Source organism: Tympanuchus pallidicinctus, unplaced genomic scaffold (genome assembly GCF_026119805.1).
Source record: "Tympanuchus pallidicinctus isolate F22 unplaced genomic scaffold, pur_lepc_1.0 scaffold25, whole genome shotgun sequence".
Lineage (NCBI taxonomy): Eukaryota > Metazoa > Chordata > Aves > Galliformes > Phasianidae > Tympanuchus > Tympanuchus pallidicinctus.
The window spans coordinates 7,823,065-7,847,223 of record NW_026294742.1 but is presented as its reverse complement, the minus strand read 5'-3'; the positions used below and the strand labels follow the sequence as shown (position 1 = coordinate 7,847,223).

Here is a 24,159-nt window from a genome sequence, read left to right as displayed (position 1 = left end):
AAGGACCAACACGATAGAGAGGTGCTAGAAAGGAAGAAAACTGCTCACCGTATCAGAAGATTTCAGGTTTGCAGGGGAAGCTTCACCAAGGAGGGAGCTCCAGGAAGGGATCCTTCCCTACTGGCTGCCAGCCTTTAAATGGGGTCTGAGAGGTGCAGCCAGGCTGCAGCCCTTCCAATCACAGCTGAATTGCCTTCACCTGTGCTCCCAGGTCCTTGCCCAGGTGCTCCATCAGTTGTTCAGGCCAGGACTCAGCAGTTCCCATACACAGTGATATTGCACCAACATCATCATGTAAATTGATTAGCTGAGATGCATCCACAAACTTTCTGCTCCAGAACCATCACAGCACTGAGCCTATCAGCTGGGGCAGCTTCATACAGCCACCAGCAGCCCCAAGCACTTATAATACGTGAGCATCCCAGGAATGCATCTGTTCAGACAACCTCAAATGAAATTCACTGTTTGAAGAACTTCAAGGGTTTCAGATGAATGTTAATTGCTTATAATTTAAAACCACTCAGAATAGTTTCCCTCAGTGCCATTGGTAAAGAAAGAGCCTTACCAACAAAATGCAGATTTAAAAGAAAATTATCTCTTGTGAGACAATGTGCAAAATAGCCAGAGCAAGCAAAGAGCAGCTCTTCATCTGAAGTGCTTGGAGGGAAGCATGGCTAGCTGTACACTGCTACAAAACACGTGTGAGCACGGCTTCACGATCTCCTATGGGTCAGCTGAACAAAAAGACTTCTGTACTGAAACCAGTGGCAGGAGCACAAGGCTTGAGATGAGATTTTCTCCTCAAAGGGCACCACATGCATGAGCACGTTCAGCAAAGACAGATAAAGGGCCTTAACAAAAGAGAATGTATTACCTTCAGCAGTACAGCCAAGGTGGCCTAAATACAGGCAGATGCAACTCTCGGCACTAAAGCTGTGGGGTGAGCGCTGCCACAGAAGAGCACTGCAAAATACACCACAGTACAGCAAAGCAAACTGCAAAGAAGCAGGTTTGGTGAGTGACTCCAGGTTAGAGCTGTGAGAGGCTCCCCTGGAAGGAACACAAGTGCCCCAGCACAGAGCAATGTCACCAGTAACAAAATTTGACTCTGGATATGCTGCTTGATCCCAAGTTGAAGCAAGCTCGCTATCATAAGGTATTGTATAAAAGCAGTGAAATAGGTAAGATTCAAAACAAAACAAAACAAAAACACAAACTTCTTATTGTCATTTATTTTAAAAACCTTATTCAAAAATACTAAGTGATACAAGTCCAAATATGATCAAAAATACTGCAAGAAAAGATCTGGGGGGTATTTCTGCCTGTACTTTACTTCCTGGCGGCTATGAAAACAAAGCAAATCACTGCTTGCAGCACTTCATTTCTAAGGCAGCACTGTGCCCTTGGGTTCCTCAGCCAACAGCTGTGAATCTTTCCTTTTTCCCCAAATGGTACATCACTGTTCCAGCACCCAGCCATTAGTTATGGGTTCTGCCCCGTCGTTATTTACATATTTACCAACTTGAAAACAAAATCACCGACAGAATGTACAGAAAACTACGATTTTATATTTTACAACTCATGGAAACATAAATAATGGAAGTAGAAAAGACAAGGTTCAAACAGAACAGACCACCCTACCGTACCGCTAACTTGCCTCACACTGCTGTGTAAGTAGGAGAGTTGCTGGCTGCAGGCCTGCAGTCCCACACTGCTATTTCCATCTGCCTGTTACCTGGGTCAGAATAACAACAGCACACAGCATTCTTACTCTCTCAGCCCACTCCTGTTGATTACAGACCAAGCCACAGACCTTTTTTCCCCAACGGATTTAAAATTCAACAGAAAGCTTTGCTGTATTGGAAGCCTGTCAACTACCTCTCTTTCAGTTCAAGGCTTATTTCCCATTCATTAATTCCAAAAGAAAATGCAATCGTCGTTACTATCAGTGGGACAGTCACGAAGCTGCACACCTTCTCACAGATCAGGAACATTTTGCAATAAGTAACTTCTGAAATCAAATGCTTTCTACATAATTATTTTTAAACGATTTGCTGCGTGAGAAATGCAGAAATTACAAAGCTGTCATGCCAGCTATTCTGCCTAGAATAGGATCAAGCTATGCAAAGCAAGAACAGAACCAAAAAAGACAAGATGAAAGATCTGCAGCATCAGAATTTGAGCACGGGAAAAAGCAATTGTATTTTAAGTTTGCAATATAGCAAGATTCATGAGCCATATAAGTGATTAGCAAAGAGATATTGATTTGATTTAGTGATGCCAAACTCATTAATTTATTAGACCTAAAATATTTTATGCTTTTGTTTTGGATTGGTATTAAGATTGCTCCAGACAGAAATGAAGAAGCTTAACGAATGGAAACGGCACTAATTGTTAAACTGCACCTCTACAGCTGATCTAAAATCTGACCAAAGTAGCAAACAGACGCGTGTGCCCTTGATCCTGCATGAGGTTTAATCTCAAAAACACCCAGCTCCAAGAGACTACCTCTCACTTCAGCACAAGTGGCATGTTTAGAATACCTGGGTATCATTACATGACTAGGCAGGCAAAGAGTGATAAGTTGAGCAAACTGAAATCACAGTGCTTTCAAAATACGTAGTCATTAGTAATTTTGAGAGAAGGCATTGCTTCGTTAACGTTTTGATCCAAACGATGATATTCTACTGTTCTGGAGCACAGCCCATCCCTCCACCTTCGGCTCTGGACCAGTAAGAAGATCTGAAAGAAAAAGAAGCCCAAATTTACGTTGTGCTATGGAGAAGCATTTTGGTTTTGACAGCCAGCTTAACAACTGTATTCACACCACAGCACTGCCCAGTTATCCTGGCAACGATATTACTGCTGCCATAAAACACAGCACCAGAGTCAGACATTTTCACAGCATCCATGCCATCAAATGCTGACAAATTCAGTCGCAGTTTGGCAAAACACAGCACTCAGCACTTGGCCCATCATTCCTTCAGTACAGATATTTCTGTAGCATCAGTGTAGTGCATGCACTGTTTATAATCCTGTGCAATACCAAAATCACCTTCACACTACTTTGCTCAGCTCCCACGGCTGGAACTCAGTCATACACACTGCCAGCGTTCAACACGAACTGATTATCAATGCTATCATTTCATTTTCCCATCTAAAATGCTTGATTCAAATTCATTTTCACTATAGAGATAAAAATGACAGTAATGGTCTGCACATTGGTGGCACAACTAAGATAAGTGACCAAAGATTTCATTTTCTAAAAAGCTAAGCTCCTCCTCTGAAACAGCTCAGAAAGCAATACGACTTGGTTTCAAAAGTCAATTCTCTCAACCTTTCAAAGCACACTTACTTTCCTCTTATTGTGATAGGTGACATAAACAACAGCTACTAAGAAGGCAACTATAACCAGGTGAAAAAAGAAATGGCTGTCCTCTTCTTCTTCCAAGCCAGAGACAGACACATATTTGATCTTTTCATCCAGCGACTTGATCTCCTCGTTGTAATTGCTGATGCTGTCAGAGTCATCATCTTCTGGCATTTCGAGGAGGTCTGGGTTGTACCTGGAATTTGATGTCATTTCAAAAGTATCATAGTCATCCCCATCTGAATCCAGAATTTCTTTTTCTACGGGCGGTGAACTATTCAGTGCATCTTTCAAATCTGTCAGAAGGTCTTCCTCCTCAATTTTAGTATCCTCAGAAGCATCAACATCCACCTGAGATACAGGACTAACAGTCACCACACGAGAAACGTACGGCACAGAATCCTCTTCTGCTGTGGATGGTTTTCCTACGGTGACAGAACTGATTTTAGCTGTTGTGGGGCTCGTCTCCTTTTTTGTTGGGGTTACACTCTGCCAGTTGTCTGTCAAATTTTGGGAGCTGCTCAGGGTCTCATTCTCATTTCCAGAAGAAATATTTTGAACCAGTTCTGTTCTCACAGCATCTGAGAAAGGGATGAGAAACAGTCAATATTAAGGACGAGGCACTAACTTCAACTATAATCAGAAATTACTGCAGGCACAGAGATGAAACCTTACAAAGACAGGCAGGATAGATTTCATGCCACAAACCTTTTCAAATTCATCCACAGAAATACAGAATCCTGCACTTCGGCAACTTCAAAAGAGAAGCCTTAAGTGAGACAAGAGCAATAACCTGAGTTATATAATAACTCCTATTGGACACGTGTGCCAAATTCACATGCTCATTTCCCAGACTCGGAAGGTCAGAGACGTGTCTTTGCTCCCCTTGTAGATTTGTACAGACCTGATCACTTGGTCACCATCTTCCCTACAGCCACAGCTGTTCATCACCAGGGAGATCCGAATCAGGAAGTAACACTCTGTAAACATGAACTGTTTGCTCTTTTCTATTTCTTTCTTTTTAGAATTAAAAAAAAGGCTACTTATAAACTCCCAGATCCAAATCAAGGAGGCACCTTAAAGGTGAAGAAATATTTTAGAATCTCAGCAGGCCTCTCAATTGGAGAACCACAGTGGACTTGTATTCTTGGCACGTTGAACTTTATTTACAAGAACAAGGAACAAGACTTCCATTAAGTGCTCCCTGCCTCACCGGAAAGTTACAGGTTCTAGAAATGAAGCACTGAGCCAACTGCCTGTGTCAAGGTACTCACAAGTGAAATATTATTCAGGGGATGCTGAATCATGTCATTCATGTACACATATAGATACAGAGGATCAGTTACAACATTTCTTGTTCGTATGGCACCTTTTCCATGCCCTTTAATCACGGAACAGAGAAGACTCACTCATCCCATGTGAACCAGATATGACGGTTTCTCAAGGCTTAAGCTCCAAATCAGCTCTTTAAACACTTGTCATTGCTGAAGAAATTATTAGTCCAAACCAGAACATCACCCAGAACATCACCATTAACTGTTCAGTTCTTGTAGAAGACAAGCTTAGGGAACTCTTCTCTCCTCCCATGAATCAAACCAGCTAATTGCATACGTGGAGATAAATATGAGGAAAGGCAGCTGCAAGGAAAGTCTCACATTTATAGCTAGTTGGGTTTTAGCAGACAGATCAGTGTTATTAATTTACTCAATTTAAAACTTCACAGAGACAAGAAAACACACTGGATGCAAATTATTTCGTTATTACTATTTATCTCTCATTCAGAAAAGAAAGAAAAATCTCTCTCTACAAATACTCCAACTTCTGAACTAAGTAATTCTGATGAACATCTCTCTCTCTCTCTCTCCAAGATCTGCTTCTTTCATTAGATAGGGAAATGAAGAGAACAGTTCACAAACATTTCTCATCTAAGTGCTCAACCAGAAGGAAGAGCAGAAGGGAAGCAGATAGATTCTTTGTACCTTGCCCATAGTAAGGCATGTCAACAACTGCCCAGTAACACCTCCACATCTCTGGACTGTGATGTCAAAGCCCAAATATAGTCACATTCAGTTAATTCTCTGGAAGGTCACTTGCATCAAATTAAAATATACATGCTATAAGGACCTGATCAGCAAGGCAAAGAACACTGCTTTATTTTCTCCACCTTATTCTGATCACAAACGAGCAAGAAGGAATAACTTCCTCTTATTCCCGAAAAATTCTGGCTCTTTAACAGGAGTGGCAAGCTTAGCACCAGCACTAATTGATGATATCCACTCAAAACTATTTGGCACTATAATGGGTGGCTGCACTGTTTGCAGTTACACAACACTGTCTGGTGACATTAGACATGGTGCCTGGCCCCAGAGATGCCTTATCTTCAGAAACAGATATTAATGCTTAATTGTGGTGACAGACAAACTAGCAAACACTGCTTGTAAAAATATCTGACAGGGTTACAACTCACTTCCAGGGAAATTTACTTCTTAGAAAGCAAGGTGGCTTCTGGAACTAAAAACTGTTCGTTTCCTACAGTTTTCTGTTCCACACCCTGAGCCACCTCCTCCATTATTCCCCACCCATCAGCCAGGCAGAGCAGCTGTGGGGACACTGCAGCACTGGGGCAGGAAAAGAACCAAAGGTGCAGAACAGTGCTGTTCTGTCCTTCAGATGCTCTCTTCACCACCCGAGCAGCAGCCCACCTAAAACAAACAGCAATTCACTGCCTTTGAAACACATCTTATTGGTAAAGCTGGCGTGCAGGTTCAAGAGACCAAACTAAGAATCAACAGCAGAACAATACAAACTTTATGAATGCAGCTCCAAAGGTCACACCTCCTATTTTATGATGTCAGCCCAAGCCATCAGAGGCAGATGGTGGTGGTGAGGCAGTAAAGGTCCGACCTTCCCACCCACCAGCATTCCCTGCTGCCTGACAAGCGTTCCTGGATCCCAACCCGGCTGTGATCACAGAGCACCCAGCTGGCACCGCAGCCTCCTCCACTGCTGCAGTTGTGGCACGTGCAGCTCCTCGTTGATCACTGGCAAAAACGCACAGCTAACGGTGGTGGCTGCGGGGAAGAACTGCTGCTTTTGGGATATCTGCGATGGTTTCCGCGGTAATAAACGGGAGACAGAACTTTCGGAGCGAGCTGCGTATGAAGAACAGCCGGGAGAGGAGCAAAAGCGGGGTTAACGGCACAGCACAGAAAGCGGGCGGCACACGGGAAGACAACAGTCAGGAAAGCAGTAACGGCGGGAGCACGGATCGGACGCCGCCGCCGGCGGGTCGGGTGGAACCAGGCCGATTCTTAGATCGAAATGTGCTGAATGTGAATGTGATGAAGAAGAAAAACAACGAACCACGGCCGGGCGTCCGCCCTCAGCACCGCCTCGCCCGCACACAGCCGGCGCCACCGCCGGGGCCCGCCCACCCCCTGCCGAGCTCACCGGAGGCCTGCAGGCCGCGCGCCGCCACGGCCCAGCCGCACAGAAAGACGAGGCAGAGCGCGCGGCCCGCCATGGAGCCCGCGTCGCCGGCGGCCGCCATCTTGCCGGGCACTCCCACGGACGTGGCGACAGCACCGCCCCCACGCAGGGAGGGCGGCGCGCATGCGCAGGAATGAAGGCCCGCGCGCCGGACGTGAAACCGCCGCGCGTGCGCCTGGGCGGCAAGCGACGCGCATGCGCTGTGGGGAGCGCGATCCCGCGGCGGTCGGGCTGTCGCAGCGGGGAGTGGCGGAGCGCGGCGCTGACGGGAGCAGGGCTGGCCCTGACCTCAGCTGGAGGATGGAGGCCGGGCGCAGGCTCTGCGGGGCCCGCGCTGCCCCCAGAAACGCCAGACGGATTTATGGACTTTAACAGGAGAGAAATAACCACGGCAGCTGGGGGTTGACGCCCCAACCCTGACGAGCATTTCACGAGGCGTTTTAACAGCGCCCTCAGTAACTCCTGGTTATCCCTGAAGCATCTGCCTGTTGCTTCACCCATCTGTTCACAGGCGATAGAACCGTATCACCATGTCTGAATGGTCGGAGCCATTCCACACAGGCACCAGTCAGCTTTCATGCAAGGCAGCCAAGATTGGGCAGAAAGTCCGAGAAGGTGAAAAGAGCCCTTATTTCTCTTAATGCATTAGAAAAAATGACAGCTGTGAAGACCAAACAGCTGGGGCCCATTCCTCCTCTCATACTCTGTATTTTTTGGTGATTCTCCTGATTTTTAATTCATGTATTTTCTGAGTTCTTTAACGTGTGCCACCAAAAAAAGCACTGAACTGCTGACAATTTCCCTGCAGATCCACAGAAGCAGTACAAAATCATCGCCACAGTTCATACACAAAGTAAAAGGTGATATTTCAATATTTTATTCAAGTTGGGTTTGGTTTTTCTGTATCCAGTTTTAGTAGTGTCAGGTACAACACTTTGGGGTCTATTTCCACACAAAATGGAAGACTCTAAAAATGTACCCATTTAGTTGCTAAAAAAAAGTGGTAATAAAACAAAAGTCCATTTTGAATTTAGTGATGCAACTATGTGATTGCAGTTACAAACACTCTTCCCTGACTATGGCCCTGTCTTACAAGCTTTCCATTCAGTGCAAGGGAAAGGAACCACAGGACAGGTAGTATTGGCTGAGTCACATCAAACCTTCTTGGCAGCAGTTACACAAAGTAGACAACCTAAAGTGTTCTGGAGACAGCTGTAGGTGTAGAAGAACCAAATGAGACAAACCAGTTGTGAAACATCCATCAGAACAAAAAAAATAATCCCTTTTTTTCAGGCAAGTTTGCACATTCCACAGTGAATTGAGGCCTTAAGTGCCAGAACGTTTTGCATAAGGAATTAACAGTACAGCAGTGGTCTGCAATTCTCGACATAACAGTTCTTGTATCACACTAACATATTCCTTGTGCAGTCAGTATGTTCGTAAAGGTAATACCACCTTCCTGTTTGCTATCACATGGCAGCTGACAGATAAGATGGGCAATAACATCCCAAAACAGGAAAAAATAAAAGCCTGGAATTCAGACTTCTTAGAATGCTTTTTGTCTCCATTTCTGAAACATCATTTTAAAGCTTAGCTGTCTTTAACCAGGACTAGCAGGACTGATAAGCATTACTTGCATCCCAGACATACAACATTGAAAGGTACACTATATTCTGAAGGTAGCTATGCTGTATTTTCAAATCAACGATTGTAAAATCTCTTCTTATGCTTCAAATTCCAATCCCAGACCAAGTTTGTGACCACCTGCATTGACATTCTTGCCATCCAACAAAGCTGACAATGTCAGCTTGATACCTGCAAATAGAGAGAAGCGAGAGGAAAGACAAGTTAAAACTTGGAATGAGCTTTACATTCAGTAACTGCAGGATCTGTGGTGCTGCTGTAATTTGCTGAGTGGCTGCATTCGTGTGATCTGGCAGCTAGCCACGTAACGTCTGGACTTTTTCAAGCAGTCTGCAAATATTAAATCCTTCTGAATTCTCAAACTTAGGATAAAACAAACCACAGTGACAGAGTTTACTTTTTATCCTTCCAAATAACTGAAGCTCTCAGTGGGTTCACTGCTGGCGGCCTTCAGATGAATCTAATTTTAGACTCAGGTATAATGAAAAACCGGCACCTTGACACTTATTCACCTTTCCACACCTCTTTAAAACACTGGGATGAAAAGCCCTGAGCCACGTCTGATGTAGCAATCAATCTGCTTGGTATCCTGGCAGCAGATTTTTTAGACTACATTAAAACCACTTGGGCAGCTGTAAGACTGCCTTCTTCCTGGACCAGCAGGCCATGGGAACGTCACATTTTCAAGCAAAGAAACACAGTGACAGGACGTGGTGTCTACAAAAGAGTATCTGATGGTCAGTGGTTGTTGGTCTAGCAATTCTGGTTCCAACAGGCATCCCAAACTAACAGAGCAGTCTGTGGAAAAGTTCACCACTGGGTTGCCATACAGAACAGCAGTGTTACAAAACCAACCACATACTGTTGCACAAAGCCTCTCTGATATTTCAAGACTGAAATACTATTTACTGATCTCTGAATTCCTTCTGCATAGACTCACCTGGCTTTAAAGTCTGAGTGTATCCCAGTCCGATCAGACTGGAGTTGTTTACTTTAGCCTGAATGGAGAAAAAGACCACATGTAAAGAATTTGTTGTCTTTCTTCAAAACCCCTCCCACAAATTAAGTAATGCCTTTTAAATGCATAAACAATTTCACGCTTCAAATCACACACACACAAAATAATCTGGAGTTAACTTTTGCTGTAACTTAAATCCAAAATCAATGCATCTGTAGTCACTGTAAACTGTGCTTTTGTTGACCACATTTGTAATTTTTTCAAAAATGTGGACTGAAAATTTCTCAAAACAGTGCCCAATAAATATGATAAAACATTCTGTATCAGTTTCAAGGGAAATCCAATAATTGTGCTCTCATGTGGCCAAAAGGGAGACAAGTGGAGGCATGTGCCAATCGAATTGGCAATAGAGTTGGCACATGCCATGGAATTGCCCCAAAACTACTTTACTCATTGATGTAAAGTTGCTTCACATTTCCACTACAAGAAGCTACTTTCAAATGCTTATAAATGTATGGCACTCACAGAAAAAGAGGCATCTGGGTCAATCTGATACTTGGCTGCTATTCCAAAGTGAGTGTTGCTGTTACCAGCTGTCCAAGCAAGATTTACAGCAGTTTCCAGTTTATCATTCACCTTCTGGTAAATGGAGCCTCCAAATTCTGTTCCATCATTCCTGGAAGGAACACAGCAGCCGAGGTTTAAACTGTATCCCAAAGCAATCTTTTTTTTTCCCCCGTCCAGTTAGATCTCTATTTGTAGAACCTTCACTCATTTAATCTCTTGGTAACAACAAAGATTTTGGCCAGATTGGTTATGAAGTCATTTTTAAATGCATAAATTCATTGAAGGTTACCATATTTCAACAAGCAATGTATGAAGAAAAAAAAAAAAACCAACCACGAGAAACTATCAAAAATAAATTAATGATAACGATGACAGCCTCCCATTTTCTCTGCTCTGTAGACAGGAATCTTTGTAGAAAAAACATTTATTATTCTCTATGAAATAACTGCATTCCCAAACATGCACCTTCCTGGTGCCCAGAAGAGGCTGCACCTCCATCACAGCGTGCTTTCACCTGACACAGATGAACTGCATCACAAGTGAAGGTGCCAATTTCATTTCCGAGTCCGTCAGCTCTTACAAATGAATACCACATGTAATGGCCTTTGTGGTCTGTCTGCATTATAGAAGTGTCTGGACTTGAAACTGAAATGAAACTCGTTTGGGTTTGCAGAGAGCTGCAGCCATTCACAGCATCCACAGCCCACAGTCTGGCTACCGAGCAGCAGAACTTCCAGTTACTGCTTACACCAGGGACACAGAGGGAATAAAATGGGGAAAATGGAGTGCAAAACCTTACAGCACCCAGATGACAAAAACAATAATTTGTGTAAGCACTGCAGTCCCTCTAAACAAGCGAGCATCTGAACGTCCATTGTAACTCATTTTCTTAACAGAGGATGCAGCACAGCTTTACACCACAAGATCTTTGCAGATAAATACCTATTATTATTTCTAAATTACGAAATAAATGGGCTTCAATTATTGGACAACAGCAAACCGTCAGTGATTTTACAAAGCAGCCTTAGAGTCTTTCCACTTGTACCTCTTTGGCACAGTGCACATGAGGTCCTAACAGTTGCACAGTGATCGCCTAGTTCAAGGTCGAAGCAATAGCAGCAGCTTTTTAAACTGTCAGAGCAATTCTTCCAGAAAAAGGCTACAATACTTCAGATAAGACTGAAGCTCACATATAACTGCGTGTGCTTGGCTCTCAAGAAAAGGAGGAATTAAAAAGGACTGAGGAGAGCTGGTTACACAGGCAGATTTTGTGCAAGGTTCCCATACAGCTCTGTCTTGACCTGCAACATTAGGGGGGGCGGTCTGAGCTAAGCTCCAATAGTGAGGAAAATCATATTTAAAACTAGAAATTATCCAGCCCTGCCTCCCTTTAGTTATCATGAATTATTACATTATTTTAAAGTTTAAAAAAAAAAAATCAAAGCTCTTTTTAATTCTAGTAATCGTAATAACACTTTTCATACATAGATCAAACACATTACCCCTCTATGGAAATGCAGATATTAAGGCACCATGAAGGAAAGCAACTTGCTCAGGCCCCTGGCTGCTCTGTGAAGCAGGCAGAGCAGAAGGCGATGCCTCAAGCCCCACCTTCTTCATTCATCTCCCATGCCACAGCATCCTTTTGATGCCCTGAGCTGCCTAGATATAAGGACCCAGCACGCCAGTCATGCAAATTCCAAACAGGACAGTTTCCTGGATTTGACACGCTTCAAAGCTGAAACATGCCATCAGCACCCAGCTAAGCCATTAACATCAATAATTAAGCTTTCTGTTCACGTCACATTTGCGTTTAGTATGAATGCTAAACAAGGAAAGGAGGCATCCTCTGAAGATCATTCATCATCCACTCGTAGTAACAATGACCTGATAACAGACCCTCGGGGATCCAAGGAACAGCAGCAGGGGCTCAGCTCCCACTGTAACGCTCTGATGTCATTTTGTGCTGTTGCTTTAATCAGGAGTAATAGCAATTACTGCATTTTATATCAAAAGCCAATAATACAGTGTTTTGAACTACAGTGTAACAAAGTCGGAAGCCATCATGCTTGAAGGAATAGTTCATAACTGCTGAGTGGAGGGAACCCCTTGTATTGGTGTGATGAAAGTTTCTGCCCACATTTTAGTGCTTTGGCAGTCCTTCAAACACGCTGCCTGGGCTGTGAAGGTTCAATTGTTCTGTAAAGCAGCTTCCTAAAACAGATCTCTGCAAAACAGCGTGAGACAGAACAGAAAGCCTTTGAAGCAGCAGCTCCAGGAAAGCAGAACGGTTGTTCAGCCCTGAAATGGGAACAGCCTGCAACAGCTCTGCTACATGCAAAATATGCAGTTACCCAAGGGAGTGGTAAAGGGGGTGGAGTAGGGATTGCCTAATCTTAAAAATAATAATAATAAATAATAATTTAAAAAAGCCTGTCTTATTAAAGACATTAATTGCTTTTTTTTCAGAGGAACAGAAGGCACAAAAACTACATTTGAGGAATTTAATCCTGATTTCTCTCTGCACAAACGTTCAGAAAACACAAATGCTTGTGTATAGATGTATAGATTACCAGGAGTTGCAATACTAAAGCAAACTTTTCAATCCTATCCCTTCCAATCTTGAAATGAAGCCAGTCCATATCTCTTCCACTGGATCCCCTTTGTCTGTTACTGTCATCCTCTTATCCTGTCGTAAATTCCTTCTTCTACAGATCAAACCACTACAGTTATTCAATTTTTACGTGTGCAAAAGGGAAGCACTGCTTTTACTTCAACATTCCTGAACAATATTTTTGAAACCCACTTGTTTTATGATTTCACTAAGAGATTTCAGAAGTCACTGTGTGTCTTTGCGTGTCAGAAGGATGGACTATAGATGCACCCACATACACGTGGAAAACTAATGCAACTGTAAAACTCAGCTTGCCATCCCAAATGAAGAAGCAATGTCACAGCCACCTCTCCCTCTTTTCCAGTTTTGAAATTCTGCCCCATCACTGTTCTGGAAGCATCAAAATCCTCTTAAATTCTTTTGAATGCCCATCCTCCAATACTTACACATTAGTGTGAAGCTGGAACTCATCGGTCTTGTAGCCAACAGCAAAATTGCTCTGGGTCACTCTAGACTTTGCTGTCTCAAAAGTCATTTGGTAACCTGCCAACCAGCCCTCGTAGCCAAGCACCAGGGCTCCACGTATCGAAGGACCGGCGATATCAAAATCCATGTCGCAGCCCATGTTGATGTGTTCCCTTTTGTATCCTGTCTTAATTTTAGCACTCTTTTTCCTAAAGCAAAAGGAAAGAATCTCACATCCTTGAAAAGGCACTCTCAGGTGGCAACTCAATCAAATCACTTACTTTAACTCCATGTAACAGACTGTGAGGACAAAGCATACGTACCTGGAGAGTCAGGATACGTCACCGCCTTAGGTTTCACGTATGAAAAAAATGCATTCATCCACAGATCAGTAGATGCAATCACAGGCACTGCGGTGCTTTTCTACGCCCTTCTGAGCTGCATTCTGCTGAGCAGCAGCACAAGTCGCCAGACTCGGGGTGACAAAAGCAAATCCTCACCACAAACTGATTTCTCAGTAGTTTAGGAGTGACAAGGGAATAACAGAAACTAACAGTTCACAGGTTTGCCACAGACAAAAGCAGTTCACCTTTTGTCTCAGACAAACAGCTTTCAGGCAATCCTGGTTACTGCATAATTTCACTTATTCTGACAGACAACAACAAACCACTTTTTTGCCTCCAGCTTCCCAGGGGAAGGTCTCAGCTGCTAAGGAAGCAGGCTGCTTCAGTGGCTCTGACAGCCCCCTTTCCTCCTTATGATGCATTAGAGCACTCCGTGCTTACAGCCATAAGAAAGCTAATTGCAGAAACAAACTTTCCCAAGTCACTTCCTTCTTTTAGACTACTGGCCAGGACAGTGCTTGCTCATGTGTCCTTATGACTGCTGACATCAATGGAGCAGATCCTCACACTGCAGGAGTAACACGCAGCTGCTCTTCTTTAAGGTTGTTTTGATTGTTTTTCTTTTCTCATGTCTCTTTTTTCTTTGACCAAATCATTTACTGAAATCCTTTCAGAAAAGTAAGGCTGATCTGAAATTTCTAATCAACTGCCCACTTCAGCTAGCAGAGTCACCAAGATCTGCAAAACGTGCTGCATCAGACCTGTATAGAGATTGCTCTCTATTACTGCAATTATTATTATTATTGCTGACTCAGGAATTTATGAAGGAGTCCCAGAAACGCTAGCATTAGCTTGCCTGCAATTACTGCAGAAGCTAAGGAATAATTATCAACAAAAACTGGAGACTATTCTGGTTGACAAATGCAAAAACATCCCGTTAATTCAGAATAAAGAATGGGCAGCAAGCAGTTGACAGTGAGGAACACGACATTTCAGTCAGGATGAAGCCACCAGTGGGACTACAGCCACTGCAGCTCTGAGCAGCTCAGAACAGACCATTGTGGCTCAACTGGCAGCACTGATTGCAAAAAGATAATCAAGAGGGGAAAGAAAAAATAAACCAACATACAGCCCTACAGCTGCTGCTTAATCCCTCTGGCCCACATAACTGTGGCATCCAATCGCAGGGTGCAGCACCACGGCACTCTGCAGCCAGCAGGAACTCAGATGACAAATTCAGCTTGGGAAAAGAGCCCAATTACTGTGTCGACCTATTAGAGCCATGGCCAACTGGCTTGTGGAGCTTGTTAAGCTTTGCATTACAGCTGATTTGTCTGGCATTTTTTATTCAGGCAGGAACGAAGCACTCATTTTCTGCCATGGCCAGAAGTAAGCAACGGGGGCAGAAACAAAACCTTTTTGATTCTGATTGTAATTTCCAAGTTACTGCATTTCAAAGTTAGGTTTAGAGAGTGATTGTTCACTAATAGTTCAATATACAAGATTTCATTGTGCATAGGCAGACTATTAAATGCCTTGATGTCTTGGGTCAACAGAAAGAGTAAAGACGACAGTACTTTGGAAGACTAAAACAACCAAAAAAAGCTTTGTGTGTGTGTGTGTCTCTGAAGCTTACTAACATCTTACCCAGTGTTAGGTGAGAAGGAGGAGTCAAAAGTCAGCTTCAGGCCACGTGCAAGCTGAACAGAAAAGAAATTCACTGGTTGGATTTCTAATCAGACATTGTCACAAGTGAATCTGGAAGCTGCATGCTTTAGGCCAAAAGTTACCTGGTCTTCAAGAGTGATCTCAGTTCCCAGCGTGTTGTCAGTGTTCCACTTCTCTGTGAACATCAGTCCATATTCCACCCATCTGTATTTGGTTTCCAAGCTACCACTGACTTTGCTCGTTTCTGAGTTTGCAGAACCTGAGCTTGTAAATTCCTGAAGAGGAAAAAGGAAGTTATATACATCACTCTGTTTTTTGTACTCATGCAATCCCTGATCCTTGTAGTTATTAGTCATGGTAATTTGGGACAATAAGACCTGCATCTTTCTGAAAGATTTAAGAACATGTTTGCAAGTCATTAACATCAACATGCCCACAGAAACGTCAAGGAAAAGCAGCACTGCCTGCTGAAGGATGTGGGGCAGAGAGGAGAAGATTCTTACCACCGGTGTAACGCAGCATTGGCAGCTGGTCTGAGAGCTCAGTGTGTGAGCTGTACCTGTGAATGGGCACACAGGGCTGCAAGAGCTTCACAGAGATGCTCTTAAGATCAGCTCCAACACATGGTTACGTGTCCATTGTATGCATTAAGTGTGTGCTAAGAACAGCACACAGCACATCCCTGCAGCACCTGCTCCAGGTCCTGCATAAAGGCATGGTAACTTGCAGGGCTATAATATCTGAAAGCTGATATGGGGAGAGCAAGGGAGACACTTCTATTTTTAAAAAGGGCAAACATAGGAACACTGCCACGTTTGGGATTTCAGTCCCTGCCCACACTTACCAGTCCATTCTCAGATTTTGTTTTCAAATCAAGTTTTATTAACCCAAAACCTAGAAGATGAAGAAAAACATGAATTATGTGCAAGTTAATTTGAAAAGCATGTCTGATTGACTCCTCAAAGCTCCTCTCTAAATCTGCTGTGAACTATTAAAATAAAACAAAATCCACAACATGGCTACAGCTGCTGAATCCCAGGTTGTAAAGCAGCAGCTTACACAGCTCACGCTGCCTTCAGGCAGCAGCCCTGCTGCCCTGCATAGCACCAGGAGCAGCCTAGGTAAGAATGCCTTCATTCATACTAAGCAGCAGCTTTTTCACTAGGAAATTACTGACATCAATAGTCCTATTCATGATGGATGGAAACAGTCAAAATGCAACACCCCGTTTGCTCTCAAAGCAGACAACAGACCCACGGGGAACATGAAGACTATTGTGCAAGCAAGAATAAGTCACCTGCCTTTGCAGGCAGCCATGGCAATGTGAAGCTAGGACATAGGAAACTCTGGATTCTAACGGAAATTAGTGGAATATTTATCAGAGAAAAATAACAAAATCGTAACAGTTTCAAGAATCAGAGAATCACTTATTGTTGGCTTTATTTACCATATCCTTTGGTGAACACATCTCTGGCAGACTTGCCCAGATCAGCATAAGCAGGTGGAACAGCCATTTTCTAGGGGGGGGAAGAAAAAGCAGGAGATGGTTACGGTGCTCAGAAAGCTGTTTATTTAATTTGCTTAAGCAAAAAGCAACTAAAGCCTAATTGTTAAGTTTCAGACAGTTTTCTATCCACAACCTATCAATTAGATATAGGCAGAAGGAAGCAGCTACAGCAAATACTGCGATTTGAGTTTGTCCTTTTGCTAAGTGATAAACATGCATTTAGCACTGAGATTGTAGAACAAACATAAAAAAAAACAACAAAACACATGTAAGTTGTCTGTGCCTTTCCAAAGGCTAACAGTTGTGCCCTTATCAGTAGAACCACAGGAATGAGTGACTTTAAACAACTTCTAGGAAACCCTTCTGTTACTTGCAACTATCGATGCCTTCTGATGCAAAGAATTAGAATGCCAAGGTCATCCTCCCAGCAAATGTAATCAGAACAGACATCCAGCAGCTGTAACTCCCATCCCTCCCTAACTGACAGCAGCAAATGGCTAACACTGATGTTAGCAAAATCAACAAGTGCTCATTCTTCACCTTCCATTTTCCTTGGCTCTGGAATTGCTATTAACAGATACAATTTCTCCTTAGCCATTGACCTGGAAGTATTTTCCTGGTGAAAACCCAAGCTTGATGAGAACAGGAATGAAGGGACGCCATGAATGATCCTGAGAGGAACAAACCAACTAAATCCATATTCCGTTGTTCTAAGGAAGCAAAATCAAGTGTGAAATAGTGTACACTCCTGCCTTTTTATGCAAGACTTCATTTTACAAAAGTGAAGGAGATGAACCACGCATGCAGAGCCGGCCCTCACTGCACCACAATTCCAGCCAACCTGAGCAGCAAACTCTTCCTTCCCTTCAGCCACAACAGAGCAGCTGGCTGCGAGCACCAGGGACGCAGCCTTGCCCAAAGCCTGCAGCCTCTTTAGCAGGTACCTCCCCACGAGCTGCAGATAGGCATTCCTTTGGGCAGCCGCTCGGCCCAACAAGCCGTTGCCTGTTAGAGCAGGATATTGCTATTGCATAAGTGAGGAATCCCTATCCTAGAGGGAACAAACTGCATCTGGTGGCTGAATCAAAGCCAACCGTCTTCACAGAACGCACTGAAAGCGGAGTGCGTGCTGCGATGCGGCTTCAGCTGGGGACACAAACCTGCATGGAACCACAGGACCATTAAGGCCGGAAAAGACTTCCAAGATGACCGGGTCCAACCCCACCTCACCCCCCCGTGCCCCCCAGTGCCACATCCCCACGGCTCTGGAACACCTCCAGCACTGGGGATCCCCCCCCTCCCTGTGCAGCTGTGCCCATGCATCACCACTCTGTGGAGAAGAAATTTCTCCCAGTATCCAACCCAAACCTTTCTTGAAGGCATGCATCAAGAAGGCCCATCATGTCCAGATAAAGCTCATTAGTAAGTTGCAACTCCATGTGAGTAAGCAGCCAAACAGTTACATTTAGAAAACACTATACTTATATTCTCAGCATATTTCTAATTAGTTTCAGCTGCTCGTATTAGGCCTACATGTCTCCATTTCTTGCAGAACGCTGGGATTTAGTTTGCAAGCACTGCTCTCTACAGGAGAAACCATTTCAAAAGTGGATCAGATGTGGTTCTGGAAACAGAAAACCAGCCTTTAGAAATCAATCAACGAACAAAACAAGTACTAACAGACTTCTCTGAGAAGATCCTCTGCTCCTCACTGAAGTCCCCAAAGCACAGCACCATGTGCTGGAGATGGCAGCCCAGGGCAGAGCTCGGGGGCGCTCATAGGGCCCCGTATGGAGGGATGTGTCGTTAAGGCTGAGGAATGCATCCTCCCAGCCAGAGCAGCGTGGTCTCAGGAGAACCCTCTGATGGCTATTCCCATTTAGCATCATCAAAAATTCAAAACGCTAAAATCCCTCCGCTTGAAAATTAGATCACACAGCTCCGCCAGCTGCATTTTGGCATCTATCAGACACGTTTTATCAGCAGCCCCTTTGAGTCACTCATAAAAATCAAAATGTTTTCTTGAAATTCAGATGCCTCGCGTGTTTGGGTTGGGTTTAGCAGAGCGTTTGTGCTTGCCAGGTGGACAGGCCAGGTCAGGCTGCAGCACGGCCACGGCTGCCATGGGACAGCAGGTGATGCTGAGATCTCCACTTAGGCAATTACTATAATTAAGAGACAATACTGGAAGCCAAATCCCTGTTGTAAGGCAAATCAGGTAAAACACACAGAACAAGGTGCTTGAAATGGCTGAGTGATGAAATATGCATGTGCTGGTTAACTTTGCTGTTGACATCAGCAAGAACAAAAATAATTATTTCTGTTTGCCTGGGCTAATCAAAGCCTCTCGTTTAACAGATGGAAAACAAAACTGATTACATCCTGTGCGAATGCAGGTTGTGAGACAAGCATGCTTAGCGGGGATTCAAACTCTTAAAGGATCAAGGCATGGCCGTGGCCAAGTGCCCTTGCTTTTCACCAGTAGGATCCCAGCACATTAACTCAGATTAGGATAGGAGAGAAATGAAATCATTGCTCTCATCCTTCTCCACTTGTGCAAATATCTCAGAGTGACCACAAACGACAGCACAAAGCAGACCAAAGAGATTATGCACTGTATGTTCAAGTAGTAAAATATTCCCATTTTCTTGAGTGGGTAACACTGCCATGCAAGTCGTGACTGAGGCACCCACAGCCCTAGCCAAACTTCACTGAACACAAGGCAGCCCAGCAGAACGAGTTTAAATATTTTCCAATGTCACAGGTGGCAAAGTTTCAGTCTGCAGTGTGGTTCTGGTTCAGCCCCAACAGACAGCAAGCCATCAGAGCATCCTTTGCAAATCTGAGTCCATTTCTGTGATCGATTGCTCTCTTACTCGATGCTTCCCCAAACAGACTTACCAATAGCATGAAATTTACATGAGGGGGAAGAGCTCTCAAAAAACTTAAAATAAGAATATAAACAATGGATGACTGAGTTTCCAAGAAGACAAGGGGAGTCCATCAGATTTGTGGCTAAGAAATTTAAAAGGCTGGATTTAACCTTACTCTAGTCATGTTTTTCCTAATAAACTTGAACCTGTGCAGCATTCCTTGATTAATAACCATAGGCCTAAATGCTTCTGCTCCCTGTACCCATGAGCACTACAGCTCTGGCATGCAGCAGATGCATCCCTCCGACACATGGACTGGGAGGAAGGGCATCAGGCTATGACACCAACCGTGCTGGTATCATCACATGAGGGTCTTCTGCCTCAGGACAAAAAAAAAAAAAATCTGATGCATTTCCTATTTATCTCCTTTATGGAAAGAAAAATTGTTCCTTGGTATGAAGTAGCTCTTAGGCACGTTTCTGGGCTCGCAGCTGTGCAGCCGTTTCCCATATGGTGCATCAGCAAGAACCCACAGTGCTCAGTGTGTGGCACAGCACCCTGCCAGGGGCAGCACTGACTGCTGGGGCCGGCGCTGGCTCTGCAGTTTGGTTTTTCCCACTCAGATCTCAAAGCCATCCAAGCTTTTCATTCATTATGCCCCGTCCTTGGAGGTGTTCAAGGCCAGGGTGGATGGGGCCCTGGGCAGCCTGGTTTAGCATTAAACGTGGAGGTTGGTGGCCCTGCATGTGGCAGGGGGTTGGAGATTCGTGATCCTTGAGGTCCCTTCCAACCCTGGCCATTCTGTGATTCAAGCCATGATAGCAGTGTGCTCTGAATCCCAATTCTGCAGAGATGTAAAAATAAACTAAGTGGCAAATGATCCGGGCAGTGCCATGGGTCACACACCACGTCACACACAGTCACAGGTCTTTTGGGATGCTCTGCATTATGGAACAGAATACACAATAACATTTTCTGCCCCAACTTGTGCTGTGCCATCATCCATCCACAGACCATCATGGCTTCAAATTTTCAGCTCTGAGGCCTGCAATTTCATTCATGCAGGTATTAGTGAAATGTGCAGCGTCCTTGTGATGATCTACAGCACCTGCAGGACAGCAGCCTTGCTTTCAAACTACGTAACCATAGAGCAGATTTCGTTTTTAAGGATGGATTTATGCCATGGATCTGTAGCGCAACAAACACTGGAGCAGAAGGGAAATAAACAGCTTAAAATCAAACGTAAATACTGTGATTTAGTCTGAACTAATATTTACAGAATTAAAGAAAGAAAGAGCCTGCTCTTAATTGCATGGGTATAAATTATGAACAGCGTTGTACCAAAACCCCTAATTAAGCTATCACAGATAAATATCAATTTAACAGAGCTGGGGATGCCGCAGCTTGCTGTAGCTGCTGTTTGCATTAAAAGTGCAAGAAGGAAGAAGCACACATGCTGTGCATTGAATTAAAAAATGACAGTAACTCTCAGCTCCTTTCAGCTGCCTGCAGACCAGGAGAGGAGCAGTGCTGCTGTCACTCCCAGCAGGGCCAGGGCCCTCCGTGCACTCATAGGGGCACAGCTCAAACGTGCTCATGGACACATCCCTGGTGCCTGGCCCCTCTGCAGCAACGCCTCACATCCATCAGTAGGGGTGACTAATTAAAACAACGCCTTCCCTTCCGGCACGTTCTGACACCTTGCTCCTCCAGCACCAAAGAGCAACGCGGGTTCTCTCTTCCTACAGCACACGTAGGTGAGGAGCTCCCTGACTGCAACCCGTGGGGACAAGAGGACATCACTCCTGCTGCCAGGGCAACCCCATTGATGCCCCACATCATCACATCCAACTCATGCAGCCCCAAACAGGCTGGAATAAAGGGTGCAGACTGTGGATATGTGTAAGCCTCCCACAGAATGCACTGGGTGCAGGATTTATTGCAGGGTGCCCTGTAAGGCCTTTCTGGAAGGAACTCCGACCAGATCACATTGATTAAATTCTCTGAGGCAGACGAATCACAGAATCATTAAAGTTGAAAAGATCATCTAAGACCATTAAATCCAACTCCACCCCAGCCCCACTGTGCCCACTGATGTGTTCCCAAGAGCCCATCCCCGCATTCTGGAGCACCTCTGGGGATGGTGAGCCCCACTCCCTGGGCAGCCCATGCTCATCCATCACCGATGGAAATTTCTCCTGATACCCAACCCGAACACTCAAGCATCCTCTGCATGAGCAGAAACCTCCAAGTGCTCCTGATCCCCATCATACCGCATTGGGCTCCATGTCAGCATCGTAATGAATATTCCCCAGAATATTCCCCAGCGTGCACAGGTCAGGAAGGATGAGTCAGCTTTGCTTCACTTTCTGTCATTTTTCTCTCCTTTCTTTTTTTTTTTTTTTTCCTAAACCAAACCCCTCAGGACGGACAGACGGACTCCATTACCCTCCAGCAAGACCTGTCCCCAGCGAGGCTGTGACGAGGCAGAACGGACGCAGCTCCCCGCTGCAGCCGCCCTGAGCTCCCAGGGCAAACCCGACTCCCGCCCGTTCCCAGGCGGCCATTTCCCCCCACCCCGAGAACCGAATTAGAAGAGAAAGAGAAACTAACCCGGCAAAGGGACGCGGCTCGGCTGCTCGGCGCTTCTGGGGTAACCCGAGGCCACCGGCCGCCCCCCCGCAACTCCCCGCAGCCGGAGCGAGACAGGGCAGGGCAGGGCAGGTGCCGGGCCCGGCTGCCTACCTTCGCTCCGACACCAGGAGCCCCGCGGCTCAAAGCTCCCCTCAGCAACGGCTCCCGACCCGGGGGGCTCCGCCACGCCCGGCCTCAGCTGTCACGGCCCCGGAGCCGCGCCGTGATTTCGTAACAGGGTGCCGAACATTACGTAAGAAAACAGTTATTCGCCGCTGTGACGCGCCTCGGAGGGCAGAAAGGCGAACCGCCATCGGCTGCCACCCGGCACCGGCCATTCCCCCCCCCCCACCCCCAACCACGCAGCGCGGCGACCCGGACCCCCCTCGCCCTACCTGGCCCCGCCGCGGCGGCAGCACCGCGCGCTGCGCTCCGCTTCCGGTGCCGCCTCGGGCTGCTGCGGCTCCCCCTGACCCCGTCCCGTTCCGGCCCGGCGCGTCCCCGGCCTCTGCGGTGGCGGCTGCGTGACGGCGGGCGGGGACGGCGGGGAGGGGACGGGCGGCGGGGGCGGGACGGGGCGGGCTCTGCAGCCGCAGCGGGAGCCGGGAGCCCTACCCGGGACTCGGCGGCACCGAGCGACTCCGGCTGGATCAGGACGCAGCACCCCCGAAGCGGCACCGAGGGACCGGCGGAGCGCGGCCCTCAGCCCCGGCTGGAAACTGTGTCGGGTTGGAATCCCCGTTCCCGCAGGTAGCTGGGCGGGCTGTGAGTCAGCAGGCGGCCAGCATCCCGGGGCACGGCCGACCGCGGGGCGTGGAGATGCTCCGGTGAATGAGGACGTTGGGCACCTTTCAGAACTGCCTCTTGGAGGCGTGAATCAGCCTCAGCTGGGGCAGACTCCAAACCCACGTCCTCCTTGTGACAAAGCGCAGCAAAACCCTGCTGTCAGAGATAGGAACCCGTCCGCTCCGCTCTGCCGGAGGCTCCGATCGTCCCCCAGAGATAAGCAGCACCAATCCGCCCGGAGAACTGCTGGTCCTGATATGGCCCTACTAGCCGCGGCATATGGGGAGAGGGGTTGTCAGAAAAATCTTTGCAAAGGCTCCACATCCCATCCGTTCAAATTTTTTTATGATTATTTTTAACAATGATTCCTTGCGTTCTTTTTCTCCTTCACCTATCAGGAGCAGATAGCAAAGCAGCGTGTTTGCTTGGCTCACCCCATTGCTTTCCCAGCAGCGCTGCCCCATAAATTTGCACAGCCCTGTGCACTGTGGTCACAGGAGATCAGAGTCATCCGCTGGAAAACAAACCCAGAGCACACGGCACTCGAGAACTGCATCAACATAAACCAGGGGCCTGGGAAGGCCCCTCTGCAGGGCCCTAGCAGCCCCAGAGCTGGGCCACGAGCCCAGAGGAGGCTCAGCTCAGCCCATGTTTTGGCCCCGTGCTGTGGTCCAGCTGTCATTTCTGTTGTTCACTTCATCCCCTTTTGGGGAGTGGATGAGCATTTCCTATCAGATTGGAGCAGATCTATTTTCCAGTTGATGGAAAGCTCCTGTGTCTGCATTCAAGCAGAACTGTAAAGGCCTTAAGCAGGCTGTAAAGGAGCAGGTGTGGGAATGTGGTGTGCAAGGAGCACATTGCTTGTCTGTAGTTAGGGAACATAAAGAAAAGAAAGAAGAGCATAAAGTATGCGTGAAGAGCTGAGATCCTCTGCAGAGATTACAGCCTATTCCCTCCATCTTTCCCTAATTTAGGGGATTTTTATATCCCAGAGGACTCGCAGTGAGGGCACGGGTAGGACAGGAGATGTCTGCGTGATGTAGCAGTGGGTGAAGGAGCTGCGAAGCGGAGGCGCTCAGGGAAGGACCGTTGGCAGCACTTTGCATAACGCGCCTGCCAGAAGATGGCAGCAGACGCCCTGAGATGGAGCTGGCAGCGGTGGCAGCTGCTCTGCAGGGCTCTGCTTCCCATACACTCTATGAGCTGCAAATTGCACTGGTGAGTGCCGGATAAACGGGGG

The 24,159-nt window shown here is 46.0% G+C and overlaps 2 protein-coding genes across 3 annotated transcripts; both read right to left on the bottom strand.

The window, feature by feature from the left end:
• Positions 1 to 1,214: 1,214 nt before the first annotated feature.
• Positions 1,215 to 6,961, bottom strand: CUNH5orf15 (chromosome unknown C5orf15 homolog). Its single transcript, XM_052689667.1, has 3 exons — positions 6,821 to 6,961; positions 3,356 to 3,951; positions 1,215 to 2,742 (listed from the first exon to the last, which is right to left on the bottom strand). Exons 1-3 carry the CDS (start codon positions 6,918 to 6,920, stop codon positions 2,611 to 2,613), a joined length of 828 nt encoding a protein of 275 aa, XP_052545627.1. The 5' UTR covers positions 6,921 to 6,961; the 3' UTR covers positions 1,215 to 2,610.
• Positions 6,962 to 7,720: 759 nt separating this feature from the next.
• Positions 7,721 to 22,669, bottom strand: VDAC1 (voltage dependent anion channel 1). Of its 2 annotated transcripts, XM_052689664.1 has the most exons (9): positions 22,529 to 22,669; positions 16,567 to 16,636; positions 15,964 to 16,013; positions 15,242 to 15,394; positions 15,099 to 15,151; positions 13,089 to 13,316; positions 9,987 to 10,137; positions 9,444 to 9,501; positions 7,721 to 8,674 (listed from the first exon to the last, which is right to left on the bottom strand). In XM_052689664.1, exons 2-9 carry the CDS (start codon positions 16,631 to 16,633, stop codon positions 8,583 to 8,585), a joined length of 852 nt encoding a protein of 283 aa, XP_052545624.1. In that variant the 5' UTR covers positions 16,634 to 16,636; positions 22,529 to 22,669; the 3' UTR covers positions 7,721 to 8,582. The 2 variants fall into 2 exon arrangements, with proteins under 2 accessions (XP_052545624.1, XP_052545625.1); XM_052689665.1 differs by lacking the exon at positions 22,529 to 22,669 and having other exon boundaries at positions 9,440 to 9,501.
• Positions 22,670 to 24,159: the final 1,490 nt, after the last annotated feature.

Bases quoted from the DNA above. Each gene is read 5' to 3' on its own strand.
- CUNH5orf15 (XM_052689667.1), bottom strand. From the start codon at position 6,920: ATGGCGGCCGCCGGCGACGCGGGCTCCATGGCGGGCCGCGCGCTCTGC. The intron at 3,952-6,820 runs GTGAGCTCGGCA...TCCCTTTCTCAG, and splicing joins GCGCGGCCTGCAGGCCTCCG to ATGCTGTGAGAACAGAACTG. The intron at 2,743-3,355 runs GTAAGTGTGCTT...TTTTTCTTTCAG, and splicing joins CCTATCACAATAAGAGGAAA to ATCTTCTTACTGGTCCAGAG.
- VDAC1 (XM_052689664.1), bottom strand. From the start codon at position 16,633: ATGGCTGTTCCACCTGCTTATGCTGATCTGGGCAAGTCTGCCAGAGAT. The intron at 15,152-15,241 runs GTAACTTTTGGC...TTTTCTGTTCAG, and splicing joins AGATCACTCTTGAAGACCAG to CTTGCACGTGGCCTGAAGCT. The intron at 10,138-13,088 runs GTAAGTATTGGA...TGTTCCTTCCAG, and splicing joins TTCCAGCTTCACACTAATGT to GAATGATGGAACAGAATTTG.